The sequence below is a fragment of the Zonotrichia leucophrys genome, chromosome 1A (assembly GCF_028769735.1).
Source record: "Zonotrichia leucophrys gambelii isolate GWCS_2022_RI chromosome 1A, RI_Zleu_2.0, whole genome shotgun sequence".
Classification (NCBI taxonomy): Eukaryota; Metazoa; Chordata; class Aves; order Passeriformes; family Passerellidae; genus Zonotrichia; species Zonotrichia leucophrys.
The window spans coordinates 27,845,032-27,866,328 of NC_088170.1; the positions used below are offsets into that span (position 1 = coordinate 27,845,032).

At 36.7% G+C, this 21,297-nt stretch overlaps 1 protein-coding gene across 1 annotated transcript in view; it reads left to right on the forward strand.

Annotated features, from left to right (window-relative positions):
• Nucleotides 1-21,297, forward strand: part of OTOGL (otogelin like) — a 90,718-nt gene that overhangs the window by 10,653 nt on the left and 58,768 nt on the right. The window contains exons 8-23 of the mRNA XM_064701999.1: nucleotides 279-484; nucleotides 3,200-3,330; nucleotides 3,966-4,072; nucleotides 6,252-6,358; nucleotides 7,056-7,181; nucleotides 7,888-7,996; nucleotides 8,221-8,267; nucleotides 9,619-9,764; nucleotides 11,369-11,492; nucleotides 13,114-13,291; nucleotides 14,037-14,161; nucleotides 15,918-16,127; nucleotides 16,948-17,113; nucleotides 18,195-18,269; nucleotides 18,808-18,860; nucleotides 19,543-19,705. Of these exons, the coding sequence (XP_064558069.1) occupies nucleotides 279-484; nucleotides 3,200-3,330; nucleotides 3,966-4,072; nucleotides 6,252-6,358; nucleotides 7,056-7,181; nucleotides 7,888-7,996; nucleotides 8,221-8,267; nucleotides 9,619-9,764; nucleotides 11,369-11,492; nucleotides 13,114-13,291; nucleotides 14,037-14,161; nucleotides 15,918-16,127; nucleotides 16,948-17,113; nucleotides 18,195-18,269; nucleotides 18,808-18,860; nucleotides 19,543-19,705 (2,073 nt within the window). The remainder of the gene's footprint in view (nucleotides 1-278; nucleotides 485-3,199; nucleotides 3,331-3,965; nucleotides 4,073-6,251; nucleotides 6,359-7,055; nucleotides 7,182-7,887; nucleotides 7,997-8,220; nucleotides 8,268-9,618; nucleotides 9,765-11,368; nucleotides 11,493-13,113; nucleotides 13,292-14,036; nucleotides 14,162-15,917; nucleotides 16,128-16,947; nucleotides 17,114-18,194; nucleotides 18,270-18,807; nucleotides 18,861-19,542; nucleotides 19,706-21,297) is intronic.

The window sequence follows — 21,297 nt, forward strand, 5'->3', positions numbered from 1 at the left end:
AATGCGGTGTGCCAGGCTTTGAAAGCAAAGATGCATTATTCTTTTATACCTATAATTGGTACAACTGATAGGTGTATACAGCAGAAAGCACTCATTCTTGATGGTTGACATAGAGAAGTAAATATAAGATAGTAAAAACATGATGAAGAATTGAATGGAGTGACTGTGCACACCCAGGAAGAAGTGCTTGTTGAGTTAGAGGTGATGTTTTATGTGGTATTTTTCTAGCATGAACCTCATCTCATCTGAGATCTTTCATGTACACTATATTTTTCCAGATTAATATTGCCTCAGACAGTTGGAAATGCTTTCATTGAGAGACTGGCTGACTATATTCTTGTGAAGACTACCTTTGGTTTTTCTCTTGCTTGGGATGGCAACTCTGGTATTTATATTAAGCTGACAGAAGATCATAAGGGAAAACCTTGTGGCCTTTGTGGAAATTTTAATGGCAATAAATATGATGACCTGATACTTCAAAACAGTAAGTAAATAGCTTATCCTTACTTTGTGTGAACAGTTTCCATGTTCACTTTAAATACAATGCTGTATAAATAGAATGTTGTAAAAAGTCAGTCCTGTTTCAGTTATTTCAGTAAAATAGTATAGCTGCTCTATTTTTACTTCTCCTCATCATTAAAGATGCAAAGGGAAAAGGTCCTAGTTCAGGAAAGTACTTGTATGTGCATTTAAACCTCTTGCTCAGCAAAGCACTTTGGGTATCTTTATCCTATTGCCTTTAAACAATAAATACATAAACAAATACTTATGTTTTTTTCTGTGTTTAAAGATGGAGAGGAAGAGCACCATCTTGGGTCATTCTCTTAAAGCAACATCTTAAAAATCCTAGTTGAAATAAGAAAATTTCTAGGGTGTTTCCTGGGAGTTCTTGTATCCCCTTCTTGGTATGGTGGACTAAGGGCCTTGGACTACACTCTAGAATGAGGAGCTGCTTTGTGCTGTGCCTGAGGCAGAGATGACTTTTTAAACTTGTATTCTGTAGCCTAGATAGGGAATACTCCACAGGGACTTTTGTCTTACTTGCAACTAATGTGGAAAAAAATCTAACAAGAACGGGCTTGAAAATATGAGGATTTTTCTCACTCTCTTATACAAACAAAATAAGATTGTCTTACTGTTATCATTAACTGCGGAGAGAATCTAGTCCCATGACTCTGCGTGTGTTTAAGTCACAAAAGGTATCCCACAGTAACTTTTCCCCCTTTTTTTAATGGTTGGTAGTGGAGCTTTAAAACTTCCTTAAGGAAAGAATGCTCGCTCTACGTATCTTTGCAAATTCTTTAAAAATCTACCTGAGTATACATTTTTCATAGCTTTTCTGCCATGAGAGCAGTAAGTTTTGTGCAGTAACTTCTGTTCACCAAGTACAGTATGTTTAATAACTGATTTAGTCTGCTGATGTGTAATAATAAAGAAAAACAATATTTGGAGGAAATAATGAATTCATGTGATCTCTAAAATTTAATAATTTCAGTATCTTTAGATGTATTATCTGTTATAAAAGATTTCCAGCTCATACTTGACTTCATTTTTGGAACTGAATTTTTTCACCATGATCATTTAATCTAGCATTTTTCTTTATTGCACATGGTAGCATTATTACAGTGAACAACTGAGAGCCAAATGAATTTAATCTTGAATCACTTGTATAACATGGCGCCTTGACTCTGCAAATACAAAGCATGACGTTCTGAGATCTTCAAAAGAATAGACTGCTAATTCAGATCCCTTCCAAGCTGCAACATTTTTCTAAGAATTTCTAAATCTTATCAATCATTTGATATAATGATTTCTCTCTTCCAGCTAAACTACTTCCCTGAGTAGTGTAAAGGTAGCTCTTACATCTATCCTGAGTCTTCCAGAGTCCAAATGCTCATTATTTGTCATGTGTAAATAAATAAACTGCTGAGAGGCATATAATACTCCATTTCTAAATACAGTTTAAAAACAAACTCATTTTTTGTTTCCTTATCTTCACGTTTAATAGCATCTTTGTGTTGCTTTAATATGAAGGATTGTATCTGTGTATAGAACTGTTTCAAGGACAATGATTTTATTATGTGGTATTTTTTTAAGACTTAGAAGTTTTTTTCAAGCCATGTCAAAATGTACATAAAGTATTTTTAATGTTCTTGTAGAATCAGAGTTATAACAACAGGTTCTAGATTAAACTAGATTTTAAACTAAACTAGATTAAACCCCAGCCTTTTGTGTTTGGAAAGGTTTTCTGCATAAAGAACTCTGTCAGAGAGGAAGAAATATTTTAAGTCTCTCTCACTCATAAGCAAAACAGACTGATGGTTAGGATATTATAGTAATTTATTTGTGGAGATCCAAGTATATGTATCTCATTAGTGTGCTTTGTGGCTTTCCACATTTTAGTATCCAACTTTGTACCTCTTGTGCTAGATGTTAGATTAAGTTTTCCATAGTACAGCTCTGTGAAAAAAACCCCTCTAGCTGATTTCATTTCAATATCTTTCTCCTAGCCATGCGTGGATATAGATAACCATAGCACAGACAATTACTCTCAGGTTCTTCATAGTGGAGGCAATATACCATTTTTAACCTAATAAGAATGTAGAGAAAATGCAATATAGTTCTTGCTGCAAGTATATGGGAATTTTGTGTCTGTTTTTTTACTGCCAACTTTCTTGTATGTTCCTGTATCTAAGCCTGTTGCCATGACTTCCAGTTATGCATCTTGTTCATTAATTCTCCTGTGCTCGTGCTGTGAGGAGAGCCGGGCATCTTGTGCCTGTGTGCTGTAGGGCTTTTCTGCAATAAGGGAAAAGGAGGGACATAATAGCACTAACTGACCTTTGTGAAACGTGATGAAAGACTTAAATTGCTTCAAAGAAATGTATTTTTCTTAAGTATTCAATGCCTTCCACTTGTCAGTATTTGTATATTTGCTATGAAATTATCAGTGATTGTGCTTAAAATAATCCAAGCCGACACCTTGTCATGTATTTTTTCAATATTTTTAATTAAATGTAGTATAAAATGCAACCTGAAATAAAAAAAGAAATATATTACTTTTCTTTATGACTTGTACTCAGAAATCATCTGTAATTGAGGTAATGAACACATTGAAAAATTACTAAAATTTTCAAAGCTGTCTTATGTGTTTGTGTTGACAATTATTTATTGTTGTTCTCCCAATGTTTTTATTCAGTAGGTGAATATACAGAAGACATTGCTGAATTTGCAAATAGTTGGGCTGTGGAAGCCTCAGATGATATAGCTTGTGTCCCTACTGCCTCAGATTTTTCCAGTCCTTGCTCAGCCAATGCAGAATCCGCTGAGGTAAATTAATTATATTTTATGTATATACATCGATACATGCATATGTATACATGCATTTTCTTAATCTTCACTGCCTACTGATGGTACAAGAATCTAACAATATACACAATGTTGAAAAAGCCTTAAATGCATTGAGGCTTTGGGAAAGATTCAGATCAGGGCTGTTGCTAGGGAGTGCCTGAAATTCTTCATGCGTTTAGCTTAAAAGTACAAAGACTCAGACTGGATGTGCCAAGTGGCACCAGTCTGCTGGCAGAGCTCTTCATTACTGCATCAAACTTGGGTTCAGTTTCCAGTTCTGACATCTTGCACCTCATTATTTTAGAGATTGTGGAATACTGCAGAAATAGTTGCAGGTCAGCTACTGCCTTGACACAAAATACTTTTCTTTGTCATTTCACACTTTTTCATCCCAGGTGGTTTAGGACCAGCGTGCAGTCAAGAAGGCTTAGGCACAGAGGAAAAATTTTAGGAAGAATAATGAAAGAGATATAATAGTAAATTGAGACACCACCATGCTCAAATTTTAATGGGGACATAAAGGACCTTAGACTAGGGAAACAAAGCTAAAGAGAATGATGCCTATTCAGAAAGTATTGGCTAACTTCCATTTACTGATTCTCCTTAATGCACAGGACATATTCTTCAAGTGCCAAATATTCCTACAGTTTCCTTTTCTCAGCTGTCATGAAAGTATAGATCCGTATTCTTATATTTCAAGTTGTATGAATGATCTTTGCAGGTAAGTACTTGAATTCTTGTGTATTTAATCTTGACACATGAAATGAATGCTCAGTCTTTTGTATGGGACCAGAATGAAAGAACATTGTGGGAAGCTGGGAAGAACCAAGTTCAAAATGAGAGACAGGGTTTCTCAGAGGGTGATTTGTGTGGGGACAAAGGGCACAAAACCAGCCTGACAAGGGATATTTTGATTGCTAAGGGCTTACATAGATTCAGGGAAACACTAAACAAGTAAGTGCAAGGTGAATTCTTGGAGTATCACTCATGACAAAAATGGGTTCCTAATGACAAAAAACCCAAGAAACTTTTATCTGGAGTCCCAGAAACAGAACTATGTGGAGGTAATACTAGGAAGAAATATCAACAATACTGGAGGAGTTGGGCCATTTGTCAGACACAGCTGGACTGGTTTTTATGAGTAACCACTATCATTCAAATGAGTAGAATTTTTACAAAATGGTGCCATTTACTTAAATTCAGAGCTGTCAAAAGAAATTGAATTCGTTTGCTTTGATGGGAGTCACACCCCCTCAGCTGCTGGCATAGTAGGCAACCTGGTATCCTAATTAATTCTAGTCATTCAAGTTAAAATTGTACTCTGGTAATTGAAGAGATAGTTGGGCAATGTACCACTTTCTTTTTGGTAAGGTTTTCAAATGAAGAAGTAATTGTCAGAAATAGGAGGATTTTTTCCAGTGTATATAATACTCAGAGTTTCACCAGTTTAATCAAAAGCACGCAGAAAGGATCACAAGACTAAACATAAGGATTCCTCAGTATAATCCATTACAACTTATTAGTTCAATTTTTGATGAATGATTAGCTTTCTGATTTACCATAGAGTCAAGATAGAAGAATTTGTGTTTGTAGGAAAACACTGGTGTTGCTCAGAAAAGAGATGAGTTGCCTCTGTATGGTCTCTGTGTAACTCAGGAATTTACTGTGACTTTTGAAGAATAATGAAAGCCATTTTTTTTTCAAGTAGGATATTGAATCACTGCTGTGGTGTTAAGGAGGGTTGGATTTTTTGTGAACAATCTGATGCATGTTGCTGTGAATTTTGTGAATGTTAAAAACCTTGAAGTTTCTATGTCTCAGAAATTCATTAATTTAGGCTTATTTTGTATATAAAGAGACCTCTTTTCTTGTGGCTTAGTGTCAGTTTATGAAGGTTTTTTGTGTGGCCATAGTATAGTCCAAGTATTCTTTCTATTAAGACCCATTTAATTGGATTAGATGAAGAGAGTTGGAGAGACTCTGATCACTGCAACAAAGAGTGTAGTGGTGTTTGATTTGATAATAGATGTGTTGAAAGCAGAATACAAACACAATACAACATATTCTTAAGACGATTAATTTTGGAAGCATGATCTGGTGTGCTAAGGGACAAACTCAGCTGATCTGTCATAAACATGCTTATAATAGAAATGTCATGCTATGACTAGTTGATTTTGGCACCAGATCTTCCACAGCGAATGTTGTGAATTGTTCGACTTTCACAGTAACAAAAGTTTGGTGGTATTTCACCGTATGTGACTTACATCTGAATAAAATTTGAACTTGCCTACATATTAATGAATGCCTTTTTATTTGATTCTGGTAAAAATGCACTGTACAGCTTCTTCTATATAGACTAAGGCAGAAATCTTGTCTTTGCCCAAGGCTGTGCTGTCCTGAGCCTGTCCACAGTATTTAGTGGATAATAATTCTGCCTCTGAGAACTTCAGCACAAGGTCAGGAGTCCATAATAGGGTTCTTCTCATCTAAGTTCAAGCAATTGGAGACTTGAAGTTCTCTCTTGAACCAGAATGCCCTTTTTAAGTGTAGGTCAGAGTTTCTATGCCATGCAGGATGGAGAAGCCTGAGATGGGGATCTTGAGACTGTTGAGTTGTCCATTGTCTTCAAAGGTCCTGCTTCTCTTTCACTTCAAGTAGCTCTTTTTAAAAATAATACATTAGTGGTTTCATTCATTGTTGGAATATTAAAATGAAATAACTTTTAGTGAGATCAAATGATAAAACCACAATGTTAGTTCATTCCTTTTTATATTTTCCCTGTGTGCCTTTATGACTGAGTGGTGTCAGCTATGCGTGAAATATCCTGTACCATGTCACATGGCAGAAATTTTTAGATGGGATTCGTTTTCCTTGATTATTCTCTTATTTTATCATTTCAGAGTGGATGATGATGAAACATACTGCAGGGCAGTGACAGAGTACGCTAGAGCATGTTCTCACGCTGGGTCCCCAGTGCGGGACTGGAGGGATGACTTTCCTGCCTGTAGTAAGACTCTTCAATAAAGCATGAACCTTTGAGATATCCCATGTATTCAGTTCAAATATTTCATCTTGACAACATTTTTCCTTGTAGAACTCAAACCTGATACTCAAGTTGATCAGCCAGTTTCGCTCTTGCTGGCAAACAATGAAGTCAATGACTTGCTCGAGGAATATTTTAATTCCATTGTGCTATGATTTAGATCCATACAAAATTCATGTTTCTGTGGATTTCTTGAAAAATCATGTGTGCTGACCATATTCTAGGACAAAGAGCAAACATCTGTGGAGATTTGCTGTTGCTCTTTGTCCCAGAAGACCTCTCAGCCTCTCTTGGCCCTATAACAGAATTAACGTAGTTAATCCAGCTCCTTCTTGTTATCACTACCACCCATCAGTTGCAGCTCATCCTCATGCACAAGGCTTAGAACTACCTGAGATATGAAAACATTCACAGAATGTCACAGAAGCTATAACTTATTTTGGAGAGATGATAAAAGGATTTGCTAAAGAGAGACTTAAATATTGACAAGAGCTTCCCCATAGTTCCTCAGTTAAAACTCTTTCAAAACACCCATTTTACTTGATCTGATTACCTATCTATACCAGAAGAGCTGCACAATGTTTATTTGACAGAAATGGAGTTTCTAGAATGGAAAAAGAAATTGCACTGATGTTCAGTATACCATGGGTTTTTTTTGTAGCTGAGAAGTGTGAAGACACCTTTGTTCACCGTGACTGTATCAGTTGTTGTCCACCAACTTGCACATTTGAAAAGGATTGTCTTGGCAGCAATCTGCACTGTTTAGATGGCTGTTACTGTCCAGATGGTAAATATTGTCAATGTTATTTCAAAAAATATGTGTAAAGCTACTATACAACACCATAATGATGTCTAAATAGACTGTGGTTAAATTTAGTGCCTGGAAATTATGAATATTGTAAATTCTGCCCTAGATGTTGTTATTGTCACTCTGATTCTTCCCTTTGTTGTGTGATAAACATTTATCTAGATTACAAAGGTGTCTCAGCATGCAATATCAGTTAAAATCTGGAGATGTTACTAGTGCTTCCTACAACAGGATATTGCACAGATTTAGTCCACTTTATTTGAATTATTCAAAAATGTATAGAAATTTTCCTTAAACAGAATGTGTCATGCTCTGTACAAGAAACCAAAGTTTCTGAGACCTGTATGGGACAAAAATTATTGATGGGACTATGAACCATCCTAGTTCTAGACAGACTAAAGATAGTGAGATTTCAGAATCTTTTAATTTTTGAGTCTGTACAGTTTTACATGCTTAAGGCAGACATTTTTCATAAAGCAACAATACAGAGTGGCAACTTCTTATTAGGGAGCTGTGCTCTGAGCTCTCTGCACTCACTTGGCAAATGTTTTTGCTGGTCCTTGTTTAAGACTGATAACATCACCTCCTGGGAGATTGGAAAGTTTGAGTCAGATGGGGGAAGAGCAGTGATCTGGGGTTGGCTAATTTTTTTTTATATCTCATTAATTAACTTCTTTCCCAACAGGTCTCATTATGGAAAATGGAACTTGTATCTCTTTGTCGAATTGTCCTTGTATTTATCATGGAACTGCTTTCCCTGTAGGCTCAAAAATTGAACAAGAATGTAGCAACTGGTATGTGAAAGCCCGTGTGTTTCATCTCCCAAGGACTACTGTCTATAGTTAGTTTAACACAGTCACACAAATTTTAAACAATAGTTACTGTTTATGTTTTACAGTCTGAGGCCTGTGTATCACTAAAATATACAGGCTATTCTGTAGGCGTATTAATTAACTCAAAACTACTTATTTTGCTAAAAATCGGAACACTATTACTGTTGTGTGATTTTCCTTTTTAGTATTTGCGCTGGTGGCATTTGGAACTGCACTGATCATGATTGTCCAGGTATTTGTCTTTCATTACTCTTTTCTCATTTCATAACAAAAATGATAAACTTTTCTGAAGACATCAGAACCATATATGATCCCAGGCTTTTGGCCGCCAGTTTAGGAAGAAAGATTAAGCAGGTGGATATTGACAGTAGCTGTGGGCCAGCTGGAATGAAGCTGTTATTTGCCTGATCATACTCATTCTGCCTTTTCCCACATGCTTCCCTTACCTCTGTGCTATCCACCTCTTGTTTTCTATCTCTTGTTTATGCTCAGTGTTATTTGCCACAAATGGTGTGTTTTTATTGCCTGTGCAGTACCTAGGCCAGGTATAAGGATCTCTTCACTTTCAGGTGCAACTTTATTGTAAGTAATAGGAAAACCATCATTCTGATGCTGTAGACTGCATTTTGTCTCTTGTAATAGCAGTTCATGTTTGAATAATCATCCTTATCTTTAAAGATATCGTGTCTCTGTAATGAGTTACACAGAGGAGCGTGCAGCAGGCAGGTGGTGAAGCTCCCTTGATAGTTCTGTACCTCAGACAAGGTTATATTATGAAGTTTGTGAAAGTTTTTTTTTTTTACAAATTAGGGAGCCCTCTTTGAATGAGGTAATAAGGCTTAGCAGTTGCTAAGCAAGGCTTGACAGTGTGGATCTGTAATGTGAAACAATTGCCACTGAGAAGCACTCCCTATGTCTTGTGTGTGTTGTGTATACTCATGAGGGGTTTATTACAATTACTTTGGCCTGGTCCTAGGGACAGAGCTGCTGTGAGTAATGGGAGCAGGTTAGATGTGCTCCAACAGAGAACCTCCTGCAGGCAAAGTGGATCTAGTTTGTGAGCTCTGATGTTATCCCATGGTGTGAATGAAAGTGCGGTAAGTGCGGATGAACTGGAGATTTGAACTTCCTGATTTGAACTGGAAAAAACTCCCAAAATGTGTGCCCTGATGACACCTGCATCCCCTGCATACCTGTGGCAGTTCAATAATACCTAGAAGGATGGAGAAGAGGTCCTCTTTCATACTGAGTCATCGGAAAAAAAAAGACAAAAGATTCTAGGATACTTCCGAATTGTAGTAAAGAGAAAAGTCTTTTGTATTTTAGTCACAGGCATCTCACCTAGTTAGAACCAAAAGGTGCTGCCCATGGATGTGTTCTTTATGAGATGGCATCTGTTGGAAAAAGATGTCTCTAGTGTAATTTGTTTCTAAATGTCGTTATTATTGGATAAATTAAAGTCAGCCTGGGTTTTATACTTAGAAATGGTGAGAAAGTTTCTTATTTTCTCCTCTCTTACATGATTTGCAGAATAATGATACATTCTTATGTAAGAGAACATTCTTTATACTTTTTCTCTCAAGCGGAGTGCTCCATCACAGGCAGCTCTCATTTCACAACATTTGATGGACGCCATTTTACCTTTCTTGGGATTTGCCAGTACATTTTGGTAAAAGGCACTGGAAAAAACAAATTCACAATCACTTTACAAAAAGCACCTTGTGGACAGGTAAGATACATTTTTTTTTTTAAATGTTGAAACAATCAGGTCTGTCCATATTTCAGGCAATCTTCTATAAATTCTACTGTAAACTACTTGGTAATGTTACGTAGAAAATATAAACTGAAATCATCTTACAGCTTTTTTTTTGTTATTGTTTGTGCTGCTACATGTTATACTGCCCTTTGTAAAAGCTATAGCAACTTTAGAGGGATCAAGCCTAAAGACTTACTCATTTATGCATATCAAAGTTGTATAAACACCTTTAGTTATGGCGCCAACAGATGTCAGGCTTTGGAAACGTGACTGTTGGCAGAACTGTAGGTTTAATACATCACTGTTTAGGCAAGAATTTTTTTTTTTTGCTAGCTTTAGATTTTATTTGATATGTTATAACATATTTTATTTGTTCGAGCAATGTCTTTTAGAAAACCATCTATGAGACTAGGCACCACACATACTTGTTTGAAAATATTTTGGCAGACAGAAATAAAGGTGCTTATAAACAACAGACTAGGAATAAAGGTGCTTATAAAGAGTACTTACCTTTGAGAGTGGATTTAATGGTGCTGTTAGACTCTCAGGAGAAGGGGCCTTGAGACTGTGACTCACAGCTGACCATGTGCTGAGGACGGGGATGTCTGGACACCTCAGCAGGGGGCAGTGCCCTACTCTGGGACTGTCTCTCATGTCCTCCTTTCAAAAGCTTGATTATGATCTGGTGCCTCTCTACCTTTCTTGCAAGCACCTCCTTCTCCTGCACAGGTATTGTTTTTATTATTTTTTAGGGGCTACCTAACCAACCTTTTCATGCTTGAGGCATTTCAGGTAGCCTCAAGCATGAAAGGGTTGGTTAGGTATCCACTGAAAAATAAGGTTGCCACTGGTAATAACCTTTTGTAGAGCTCTAGGCACCTTGAAAAGTTTCTGGATGAAAACAGAGGGGACCCTGGGGAGCATAAGATGCTTGGTTTTGGCTAATTCAGTGTTGGCTTTTGTCCTGTATTGAGGTTCATAAATTCTGCCTGGATTGCACACTAAAATGATGCATATGACACGGTTTATAGGTCACAATTTTTCAATTGTCAGATATTTATAAATTATTGTAATGTAATACTGGAGAATTTATGTCCTTTTTATCTGCAATCAGAGATCATCACTACATTTTATGTGTGCCAAAGTTACTTTCTCCTGTGTTGCTGCATTTGTGCTCTGGTTGCAGCAGCTTGATTTAGATCGGGTCAGACCCTTGCTCTACCAGTGGTTAACCCATCAATGAGCAGTACCCAAAGTGGCCGTGCAAGAATGGAATTTTCAACCCAGTATCAGTACCTGGGGACCTCTGTCCACTTTCTATAATACTGACATAATACCTAAAATGCATTCTTCTAGCATATGAAGATTATGCATAAGCAATGTTATATGATGCTGTACATACAATTTTGAGTGCCTTGTTTAATGCTTTGAGTGATAGTTTACAACTGATTTACCTGATGACAGTTCTGATCTTTCCTTTCTATATGCTTTTTCCCCCCCTGTTTGTTTGCTTCTCTTTTCCATGGTAATATTAATGTCATTGTCTGTTTCTGATGGTGAAACTTGTTTCTCCTTAGAACTTTGACCATGCCTGCATCGAGTCTATAACACTGGTTCTTGAAGATGACGTGAGGAAACAAGTAACTCTCACAAGATATGGTCAGATCCAAGCTGTCCCTAACCAAGTTTTTAACCTCAATGGTAAGGAGTGCATGAAGAAGAATATTACCAGAGTTCACATTCTGTCTCTTAAATGCTCCAAAACTTTTTAATAATATCAGTCTTTGAAAAAGGAATTCCTTGAAACATAACTCATTAAAGCATACAATCACTTACTTCTTAGAACATTAGTAATAATTATAGAAATTTACTTGTATCATCTGTAAAACAATTCTTCATTATGCCCTCATTTCTTTGCATTTCTTATCTTATAGAGTACTTAGAAATTCCACTCATTTTGTTTATGTTTAGGGGGAGAGAGGTAAGAAAAAGAAAGGAAGTGAAGAGATCTTGATGCTAAGGTCTAGCTTGTTTAAAGCTTTTTAGACTAAATAGAATGGAAAAGAATCCATGTGCTCCATGGGATTTATATTGATTTCACCACTGACTTATGTTGTGATTTCAGACAGGTTACTTCATCGTTTTGGAAAGGATAGTAAAATAAACCAGCCTTAAAAGCATGTTATAAAATTAAGCACTGAAGGTAGAAATGATACTGCTAAATTTTGAAATTCACAGTGACCAGTTAGTGGAATTTTAGTCTCTTTCTAAAAGAGTTAAGTGAGAGTAAAGTTCTTACCCAGCCTTCTGCAAAACAGATTTTAGGGAGTCCTGTGGTGGTGATTGCAGTTATGTCTTTTCTTCATTGAATTTGTCCAGTCACAGTACTGCTTTTGGCATTCACAGTTTTCTACGGCAATGAGCTTCATAGCTCAGTTATGCTCTATGTTGACAGTTCTGCTTCATAATTTGATTGGTAACTTCATTTTATTCCTTTTGAATTAGTCCCTACTCACGTTCTTGTCTCTTTCCACAGTCTGCAACAAATATAATTTATGAAAAGTATTTTGGTGTCACATTCTTGATAATTGTGTGTATCTAGTAAGTCTGATTCCCTAAGGACATCCTTAAGGATTTTGTTTTCCTCTCTTCAATCTGTGTGTGTGTGCATGTGTAGAGGCTGCTTATGAAGGTAGATCTACTTTAGGCCTTCAGCTGCAAGTAGCCCAACAATGTGTAGCAAATGAATGCTGTGACTGTGAAATTTCCATTTCCTCACATAACGGATTTGCTGGGAAGGAAAGCTGGGAATTTGATAGGGGCTCAGTTCACATACAGTCCAAGGAAGGAGCTATACTGATGTCACATCAATAGTGGTAAGAGAGAACCTGCTATCTAAAGATTCAATATACTTTACAGAAATCTGTTACTTACTATTGTAATATCACTGGAGACTAAGAAAAAAGGGGTTTCTTGTCTTGCCTTCTCATTGCCAGGGGCTTGCAGTTGCTTTGATTTCTTCTGAAATAGAAAAAAAAAAAACAAAGAGAGGTGCAAGCATGGTTTCTAGATAACTCACAGGTGCAGAAAGCTGTGACATTTTAAAAATGTCAACAGTAGGTGGAATTCCTGATTTGTGTTGTTACTGGAAATAAGCTCAGATAGAGAATGGGAGAGGATATTTGGCCGATGGTGAGGCTGTGCATAGTTTTTCATTTTATGTCTGAATTTTCAAATTTTTTTTTGCTTAATGGGTAAACCAGTACAACCTGGAAGCTGGGTTTCAGTGACTTTGTTTTTCTTCTTCTTTTGCTATGTTCAGGGGCTATTGAAATTCAGAATATATCTTCTCTCTTTGTTCAACTGAAAACTAGTTTTGGTTTGAAGATACTGTTTGCTAAAGATGGAGAGAGGATCTATGTTCAAGTTGATGTCAGATGGAAGAGAAGAACATTAGGACTATGTGGAACTTACAATGGAAATTTAAGAGATGATTTTCTGTAAGTTTCATGTTGTGCATTTATATTGTGTTTAACAACAAGTGAAAAGTTTTGTTGAACATAATCATATGATAATTTAATTTCATTAACATGCTCAAACTTTATTAAAATAACCAATATAAAATGTCCTAATTAAAATGGTAGTCACTTTTATAAATATGAAAGTCAAAAACTTATGGATTTTAAGGTGTTTTTTTAAGTAGCTATAGAAAGCTACCGTATTATTTGTAGAAGTTTCTGGATGATGATATTATTTGAATGCACTTTCCCTTTTCTTGTTGCTCCCTTATCTTCAGAGCAAATATATGAGCACTGAGAAAAAGAGTGGGTGATAATACTTGTATCATCCTCACATGGCTGACATTTAATACTGTTTGATTTTCCTCCCCACATCAAGTTTTAATGTAAAAAAATGTAATTCTGCATCACAGGAATATTTTAATTAGAAGGGCATAATTTTCTTACTTTTTAACCTTATTTCCTCCAAATTTCCTCAAGCTATAATGTCACAAAATTTGTCTGCACAGCAGACTTAGAATGTAGGGACATTTTCACAGGAATAAAATATTGAGGAAAAAGTTTCACATGCCCTCTCTTCTTTTATACCTCAAAGATGGAAATTCTTCTGGCACATTGACTATTCAATGTAACTATAAACCTAAGCCTCTTTATTGAACTTGCATCCCCACCCATGTACACCCTGAGGTCAACAGGATGCTTGCAGTGTTGATATTTTCCTTTTCAGATCTCCAGCAGGGATGATAGAAGGGACCCCACAACTTCATGCCAATGCATGGAAGGTTTCCTCAGCTTGCTCCATGCCTATCAATATTCCTGTGGTTGATCCCTGCAATGTGAATCAGCAAAATGGTACATTTTCACAGGGGAGTCTGGACTTAGCAGTATCTTATTATTATGGGACAGTTTTTCTTTTCTCTGTGAAAAAGTTGCACATACATGTATTTCAGCTTCAGGTTTAGATGTGCACTTTTTTTTTTTTTGGCATCAGCAAAGATCATTTTCCCATACATTTTGTATGTAAAATGAAGTTAGTACTTGATAAATAAAAGCTAGTTGGTAATTTAGTGCTGGGTGTACCGACTATGAGCACTAAATTCTGCTGATTACTATACATGCAGCTTTTTAGCTGTTTATGATCCTGTAAATTATGCTAGTTGAGAGGAAAGATTGATGCATGATTCTTAAAGAAAGTACAGGAGACAGTGTTGAGATCAAAAGTCCTGTCTCTGGCTTCTCCATGATTATTGCACTAAAAATTTCTTTATCCTCCATCTCTGACAAAAACTGTTGCAGACAATCTGAGAGCCTTGAATTTGTTCAAATTCCTGGGCAAGGATTTAGTTTTGGCTGGTTGGCATGCCTATGGTTTGTGTTGAACTTTCACTGTCTCCTTTATGCATTGCTGCTCTTTTCAATTAATGAAGACAATGGGTAGACTGTAGTTGCCAATTCTGACAGAATGTAGTCTAATATTTTTAACATTTCAGACATCAGATCTCACTAGGGATGTGGGATTTATCCATATTTAAAGCCTGTAGAAGCAAGGCTAGAATAACAGTAAATCTCTAACAATGTGGGGAATCCTAGGAGTTTTTATACACTCCTTGCTGTCTGTCTTCTCAAGACAGCCAGATCAGCTCAGAGCCTTCATGCCTCACCCTCAGTTCTGTGCTAGCTCAGTGAAGGTGGAGTTTGACATAAATGTGTGTTGCTTAGAGCAGGAGAGTGGACTGCATGACTTTCTGAGGGTCCTTTCCAGCCTGAATTTCACCACGATCCTCTAAGAATCACTGTGAAAAAGTAGCAGAGAGTGAAGTGATCCACACCATGCTACAAGCACAGGCATCTTTTTCAGGTCAAAGATGATAGTGACCTGATCAACAAAGGAAAAAAAAAAAAGTTTGTTTGGTTACTTATTTTGTCAGGTTAATTTTCGACTGAGTTAAGTTGTTAAGTTCAGTCCTTGAATCTAGTTTACTGAGAGAGTCCAAAAAATGTGAAATTCTTCTGTCAATGTGTGTCTGTGGAAATGAACATGGAGTTTGAAGGAGAGGTGCATTCTTTTAGCAGCAAAAGTGGCTTAAATATAATCCACATCACAGAGCTCCTTAGCTATTCCACCACTTGTGGTGGCAGTCTGCTTCAGTGGCTGGAGGGCAGGAGAAGGGTTTGTTGCTGCTAGAAGGTGTATGGCCAGTTTGGGATTTGCATGCCCTCAAGCTCTGCTTTGTAATGCTTCCTGAGACCACATGCCAGGAAGTACATGGCCATTGTTAAAGCTAAATGAATGTCAAGTAGGAAAACCATACTCCAGGCTTTGGGGGACTCTTTAACTATTCTTTTGAAGTATATTATTTTGCCATTTAAATTTCCTGTGTTATAAGAGGAAGGCATAACAGTATTGAGTTTTAGTACAGTTATTTTTATCTTAAGTAGAGTTCTCTATTGAGGGAGTTGTTTGTAATATCAATTTTAAACTGTAGAATTGTATGCAAGTGTATATATTGCACACCTGGCTATGTTTAATTTTAATATTCCGTGCTATTGATTTGACTAACTGTTGTATTAAAATGGACCTGGCTAAAACAATGTCACCTTCTCTTAGCTGGGTATGCATCTCAGTGTGATATCATCAACCAAGAGGTGTTTGCTCCCTGCCATGCCTACATCAGTCCAGGGCTGTACTACCAGCTCTGCCGCTTTGACGCATGCAAATGTGGAAGCAGCTGCCTGTGCAACGCTTTGGCACACTATGCTTATGTCTGTGGCAAGCACGGCATCGTCATTGACTTCAGATCTCATGTTTCTTACTGTGGTGAGTAACATTTCCATGATGGAATGTCTTTTAGAAATGCATAAAACTATACAAATTTCAATCACGCCACAAAATATAAGGGTTGGCTTCTTTTTCCTGGAAACTAGAGTTGTGCCATGGTGTAATGATGTACGAGGGGAGAATGGTAACAGCCTTTACATTAGGTATCTGAGTCGGTACCCCTGCACTGCCTCATAGGAATGTCTGCCCTTTCTATTGCTCACAGAGGGAAATGGAATTCTTTCTTTGAAGCCCTAAGTCATATGGGAGCCCCTATTAGGATAAAGGAGTCAGGGAGTGGCAGGAGTGGAGCCATTCCCTAAGGGGGGGTTGGCAGGGTCTCCCTAGACTGGGCAGGATAGGATGTGTGATACAGTAATGATTTAAAACAAAGCATTTCACAGAATCTTAGAGTATTGTGAGTTGGAAGGGACCCACAAGGGTTATTGAAATCCAACAGCTGTATTTCTGTTTCTAAGCCATATAACAATGCCTCACCCTTAGCTAGACCTCTTGGAAGCCTGAATAACTAGATAGATGCCAAATCTGACATACAGAAAGGACAGAAAGCTACTGTTTACAAAACAGATGATTCCAGTCAAAAATTATTTTAACAAAAACCCACCTTCATCTTAATATATCTAACTTCAGAAATTGGTAACATGGCATATTTTTCTCATGCTTTTCAACTAAACCCAGTGCCACAAGAGACCACTTTGCTTCGATTTTCTTGAACTTCCACGATACAATACTTTGTTTTCCATTTTTCACATTTTAACAGTATGCTGTTCTCCCTTCATTCTCCCTCTCTTTCCTCCAGCTGTGATGTGTCATAGTGGTATGCTTTATCATCAGTGCTCTTCTTTTTGCAAACATTCCTGTGCTTCACTTTCCATGGCAAATATCTGTGCTGATGACTGTGCAGAAGGATGTAATTGTCCTGATGGGAAGTATTTTGAAGAGTCAGTCAACTTTTGTGTATCAATGTAAGTAATGAAAAAGTAGAATATATGTATGGACACAATTTCCTCTTTCCAGCAAGATTTAAAGTAGCTTTTCTGCTGTTTCCCTCAAGGTGCAGACTGCCTAGAGAAGATAACAAAAAATATTGACAATTGTGTAACAAACAATATGTAAAGATTTAATATTCTGTTTTACCAGTCAATACTCCTCTGTTACTGTGTGCACATGTATGTGCTTCACTTTAGAGCAGATTTGTCAAACTGCTTTAGAGAAGGATAGTGAAACTTTTAATTCATGAGATAGCATATTCACATGAAAACCTTGTTTGTAGCACTTGAAAAAAACGTGAGAAGCAATCTATAAAGCAACAATCCACAAAGAAAGGGATGGTAGGGGAAGAGTGGCTAGAAGTGTCTTTTTTCTGTGTCACAATGCAAAGCTCTTCAGTTAAATGGGAGGAAATAATCAGTGAGAGGAAAAAGTTTTTGTATATTGCGTACCCAAAATTTTAAAGCCTACCCCCATGGGTAGTTACAGAATTATTTCTGTTCATTGCAACATATATTTTGGGAAGATCAGTGAAGTTCATAATGTAGGGATAAAAACTGTTTTAAACTATTCAAGAGTGTGAATTGTCTTCTTATTCACACATTTTTTCATAGTTTCTAGATAATTTTATTGCTACTTCTAACCTGTCTGGCTCTTATCACACAGTTAATGGATTTTGCTATGATAATTGCTCTACCTCATGATATTAAGAATACTTTGAATGGGAAATGCATGTTTTCATTCTACTCCCATGACTGAAAAGGAAAAGTCCTTTCTATTAGAAAAATGCATGGAAACAGCAAAAAAAAACATGTACAGAAATAGAAGAAAATCCTGGCTTTGCTGAAGATGATATGAATTTTGCCACTGACTTCAATACAGCCTGAGTATCATTAAATTTTTGTCTTTCAAAGAATATTGTACATATAAGGATTGAGCTAATGAATTAAGTTAATGTTATGATGAGACCTGCATATCATAACAACTTGATAGAGGGCCCTTAAATCCCATTTCATTCTGCTTTTCTACCTAAATGCATGAATATCCTTTTAACAGATCTGGCTGTCATTGTCATTACAAAGGCAAAGCACTGCAGCCTGGAGAAATCCTTCCTACGCCAACAGGCTCCTGGTAGGTTGGACTGCAAGAGTTTTATCTTTCTTGTATCACAGTTTGGACACAAAGTAGTTTGAGAATTTTTCTCATGTAGATTGAAAGTTTATTGTAACAAGATTTTTTTTTTTTTTGCATACTTAGTAATAAGAGAGCCTAGTATAAATTGGGTTATGTATATTCCAGGTATTATTTTAACAAAATGCCTGGAAAATTCTTTAAGCTGTGGTGGATAAGGTTTTGTGTTATACTGCCTGCATCCTAAATCACCTGGCCCTCCATACTCACAGGGGTTGACATACTCAGCTTTTTTTTTCTTTCAGTGGAAGTTAGGAAATTATGTAGTACATAAACTATGAATTTAGGCCCTCTTTACAGATCAGGAATTAGAAACTACCAAGACAGTATTGGGCAGAGCTCAAGCTTTTGGATTTTAATCCTCTTTCTCCTCCTAATTTCTGCTGCTTAAATAAGATTGAATTGTATAATATTTTTTAACATGGTGACTACAAAGCATATTTCCTTGAATAAACATGGGTTTCCTTTTTTTTTCTAGTCAATGTTTGAATGGAACAGTGAAATGTATTGAAGCCACTACAGAAGACATAGGTAATTTATAATCTTATTCCGTATAAAAGTTGCACAAATAGAGAATTTGATATTGGATATTAATATGGTTTTCTCCTCATATGTGTTTAAATGATGAGATGCTTTATATCACAAAATATTTAAAATTGGAGGTTAGGAGCACAAATAGTCTTGGGGGAATTTCTCTCTTTTTCTGTAGCAAATTCTGCTACTCAGTCACTTGGAAAATTAAAAGAAATAAATAATTTAATGTGCCATCTAGGTCAATGTGTTCTCATGGGAATACCTATAATTAGGCTCACTGTCCCTGTTTAGGAAGCTTTAAGACTTTGATGTCTAACAAGTAAATTTTTAATGCTTTTCTAATGTATTTAGAAGTACTTTGAAAATTGTTGCACTTCTAAGGGTTTTTTCTGCCTAAGGTGTAATGATTCTGTCATTAAGAATGGACTATGTGTGAGATCCTGGACACATACATCCAGATGCATAATATTATTGTTTCTTTTACATTAGTACCCATATTAATTTTATGTGTCTGTAATATAGATGATGTCATCGACTGTTATTCCAATTGCGGTCTTATATGAACTGTAATGTAACCTCCCTTTGTATCCCAATAAATAGATTGTGAACAAATACAAATAGAAAACCTTCAGTGCAAAAGAGCAGTTGATCTTATTTCACCTTCATTTTGCATTTGAAGTTCACATATGCCCTGAAGGAAAAATCTACTATGACTGCAGATCTCCTGTGCCTGGGTTACCAGCAGCCGGTGTGAACTGTGGGATCTCTTGTGCGAACCTTGCCATGAACTTCTCCTGTGTCCCCTCACCACCCTGTGCAAGTGGCTGCATTTGCCCCCCTGGGTAAGCTTTGATGGACCAACCTGAAGCACGAGCCAAATGCATATTTTCCACAATTCAACTCTGCACATTTTTTTGCTTGTTAAATTCCAGTGGTATCACACTTCTAATTTTGAAGCTATTGTTCTATAAATTGTCACAGACACACAGTAACAGCTAAAAGGCCATCAGATATCCAGCTTGCTGCTATTCCAATTGGCTGGTATTTGGAACTATCTGTACAGGAGATGACTTCCACCATTTGCACAGTTAGTTTATTTGAATGTAAAAGCAAACATGACAAAATATTTTGATGGAAACCATTTGTGCTCCTGCTTACTGCTGCCTAAGTCTTTGTCTCACCTCAATTTCTACTCAGGCTTACATTGCTGGTGCCCAGTCAGGGGCAGGGAGGGCAGGTGTATGGACTGGTTTCTGCCCAATTTCCCTTCATTCCCTCTGTCCTTTTCTTGTTTTCTCAGCTTCTGTGTTTGGATTTGGTGCCCAGAAAGAGTCAGCTGAGCTTGGCAGGAGTCAAATCCAAGTATAAAATCTAAAAACTTCTATTTGTGTCAGGATCAATCACGACTTGTTCCATTCATTTCCATTTCCTCCTCCTGTGTTCATTTTCAGATTGAGGAGTCAAATATACTGTGCAAATTGCTGTAATTACTTCTCATCTCAGGTGGAATGCTCCCTTTTTTCTCTCTCAACTTTCCATTTTGTTTCACTGTGTGTGTAGCCAGGTGGTCTCCTGACATTGTATCAGTTGTGCACAGATCAGAGTATAAAAGAGACTGTCATGATTCCCCTTCCTGCAACTTGTGATGTTCACAGATGACTAAGCACTGGTGAAGGTAGATTTCAGACAGAGCTATTTAAGATTTCACTAGCTCTTACGTGGTGTTCTGCAGTCCTCTAAAACCTCTGCCTCAATGGAGAACTTAGCTTCCAGGACCATTAGTGTTATGGGAATAAACAATTATTTTAGCACAAAAAGTGTATGGATCTGTAAAAGTAGAAAACTAGTAACAAACTGAAGCATCACTGTGATATTTACATGAAATTAAACTAACAGTATTGACTTGAAAGTTCATTTGAAAATTTGAAGAAACTAAAATAGAAGTTTAAAAAACAGCTAAAGCCTTGTTTTCACAGTCATACCATTTCAAATTGAGTATTACTTGATTATTTTCTGAGATATAACAGGAGTACAGACAAGCAAAATCCTGGTTTTCTATCAAATAATAGAGTAAAACACATGAATTATTTTTATTACATAAGAGAATAAGCAGTCTTTTTGCTATGAGGTTGAAAAGTAAGTGTATAACACAGTGCATTTAGTAATGTCCTCATTGTTAAATGCACTTAATTAATGACTTTCAGCCTCATGGGTCCAAAAATGGCTTTTAACTTGGAAGGGGACAGCTGTATTATCTTAAAAATTATTTTCAAAAGGTCTCTTTTTTATATAGGAAAATGTTGAACATATATCTCATGCTATTAAATCTAAGTGGACAAGTCATTAAAAACTTGATGTGAGACATTGTACTGTAGTGCAGTCTTAAAATTTCTCTTAAGTTGCGTTTCTTCTCCTTGGTTCTCCTTTCCCACCT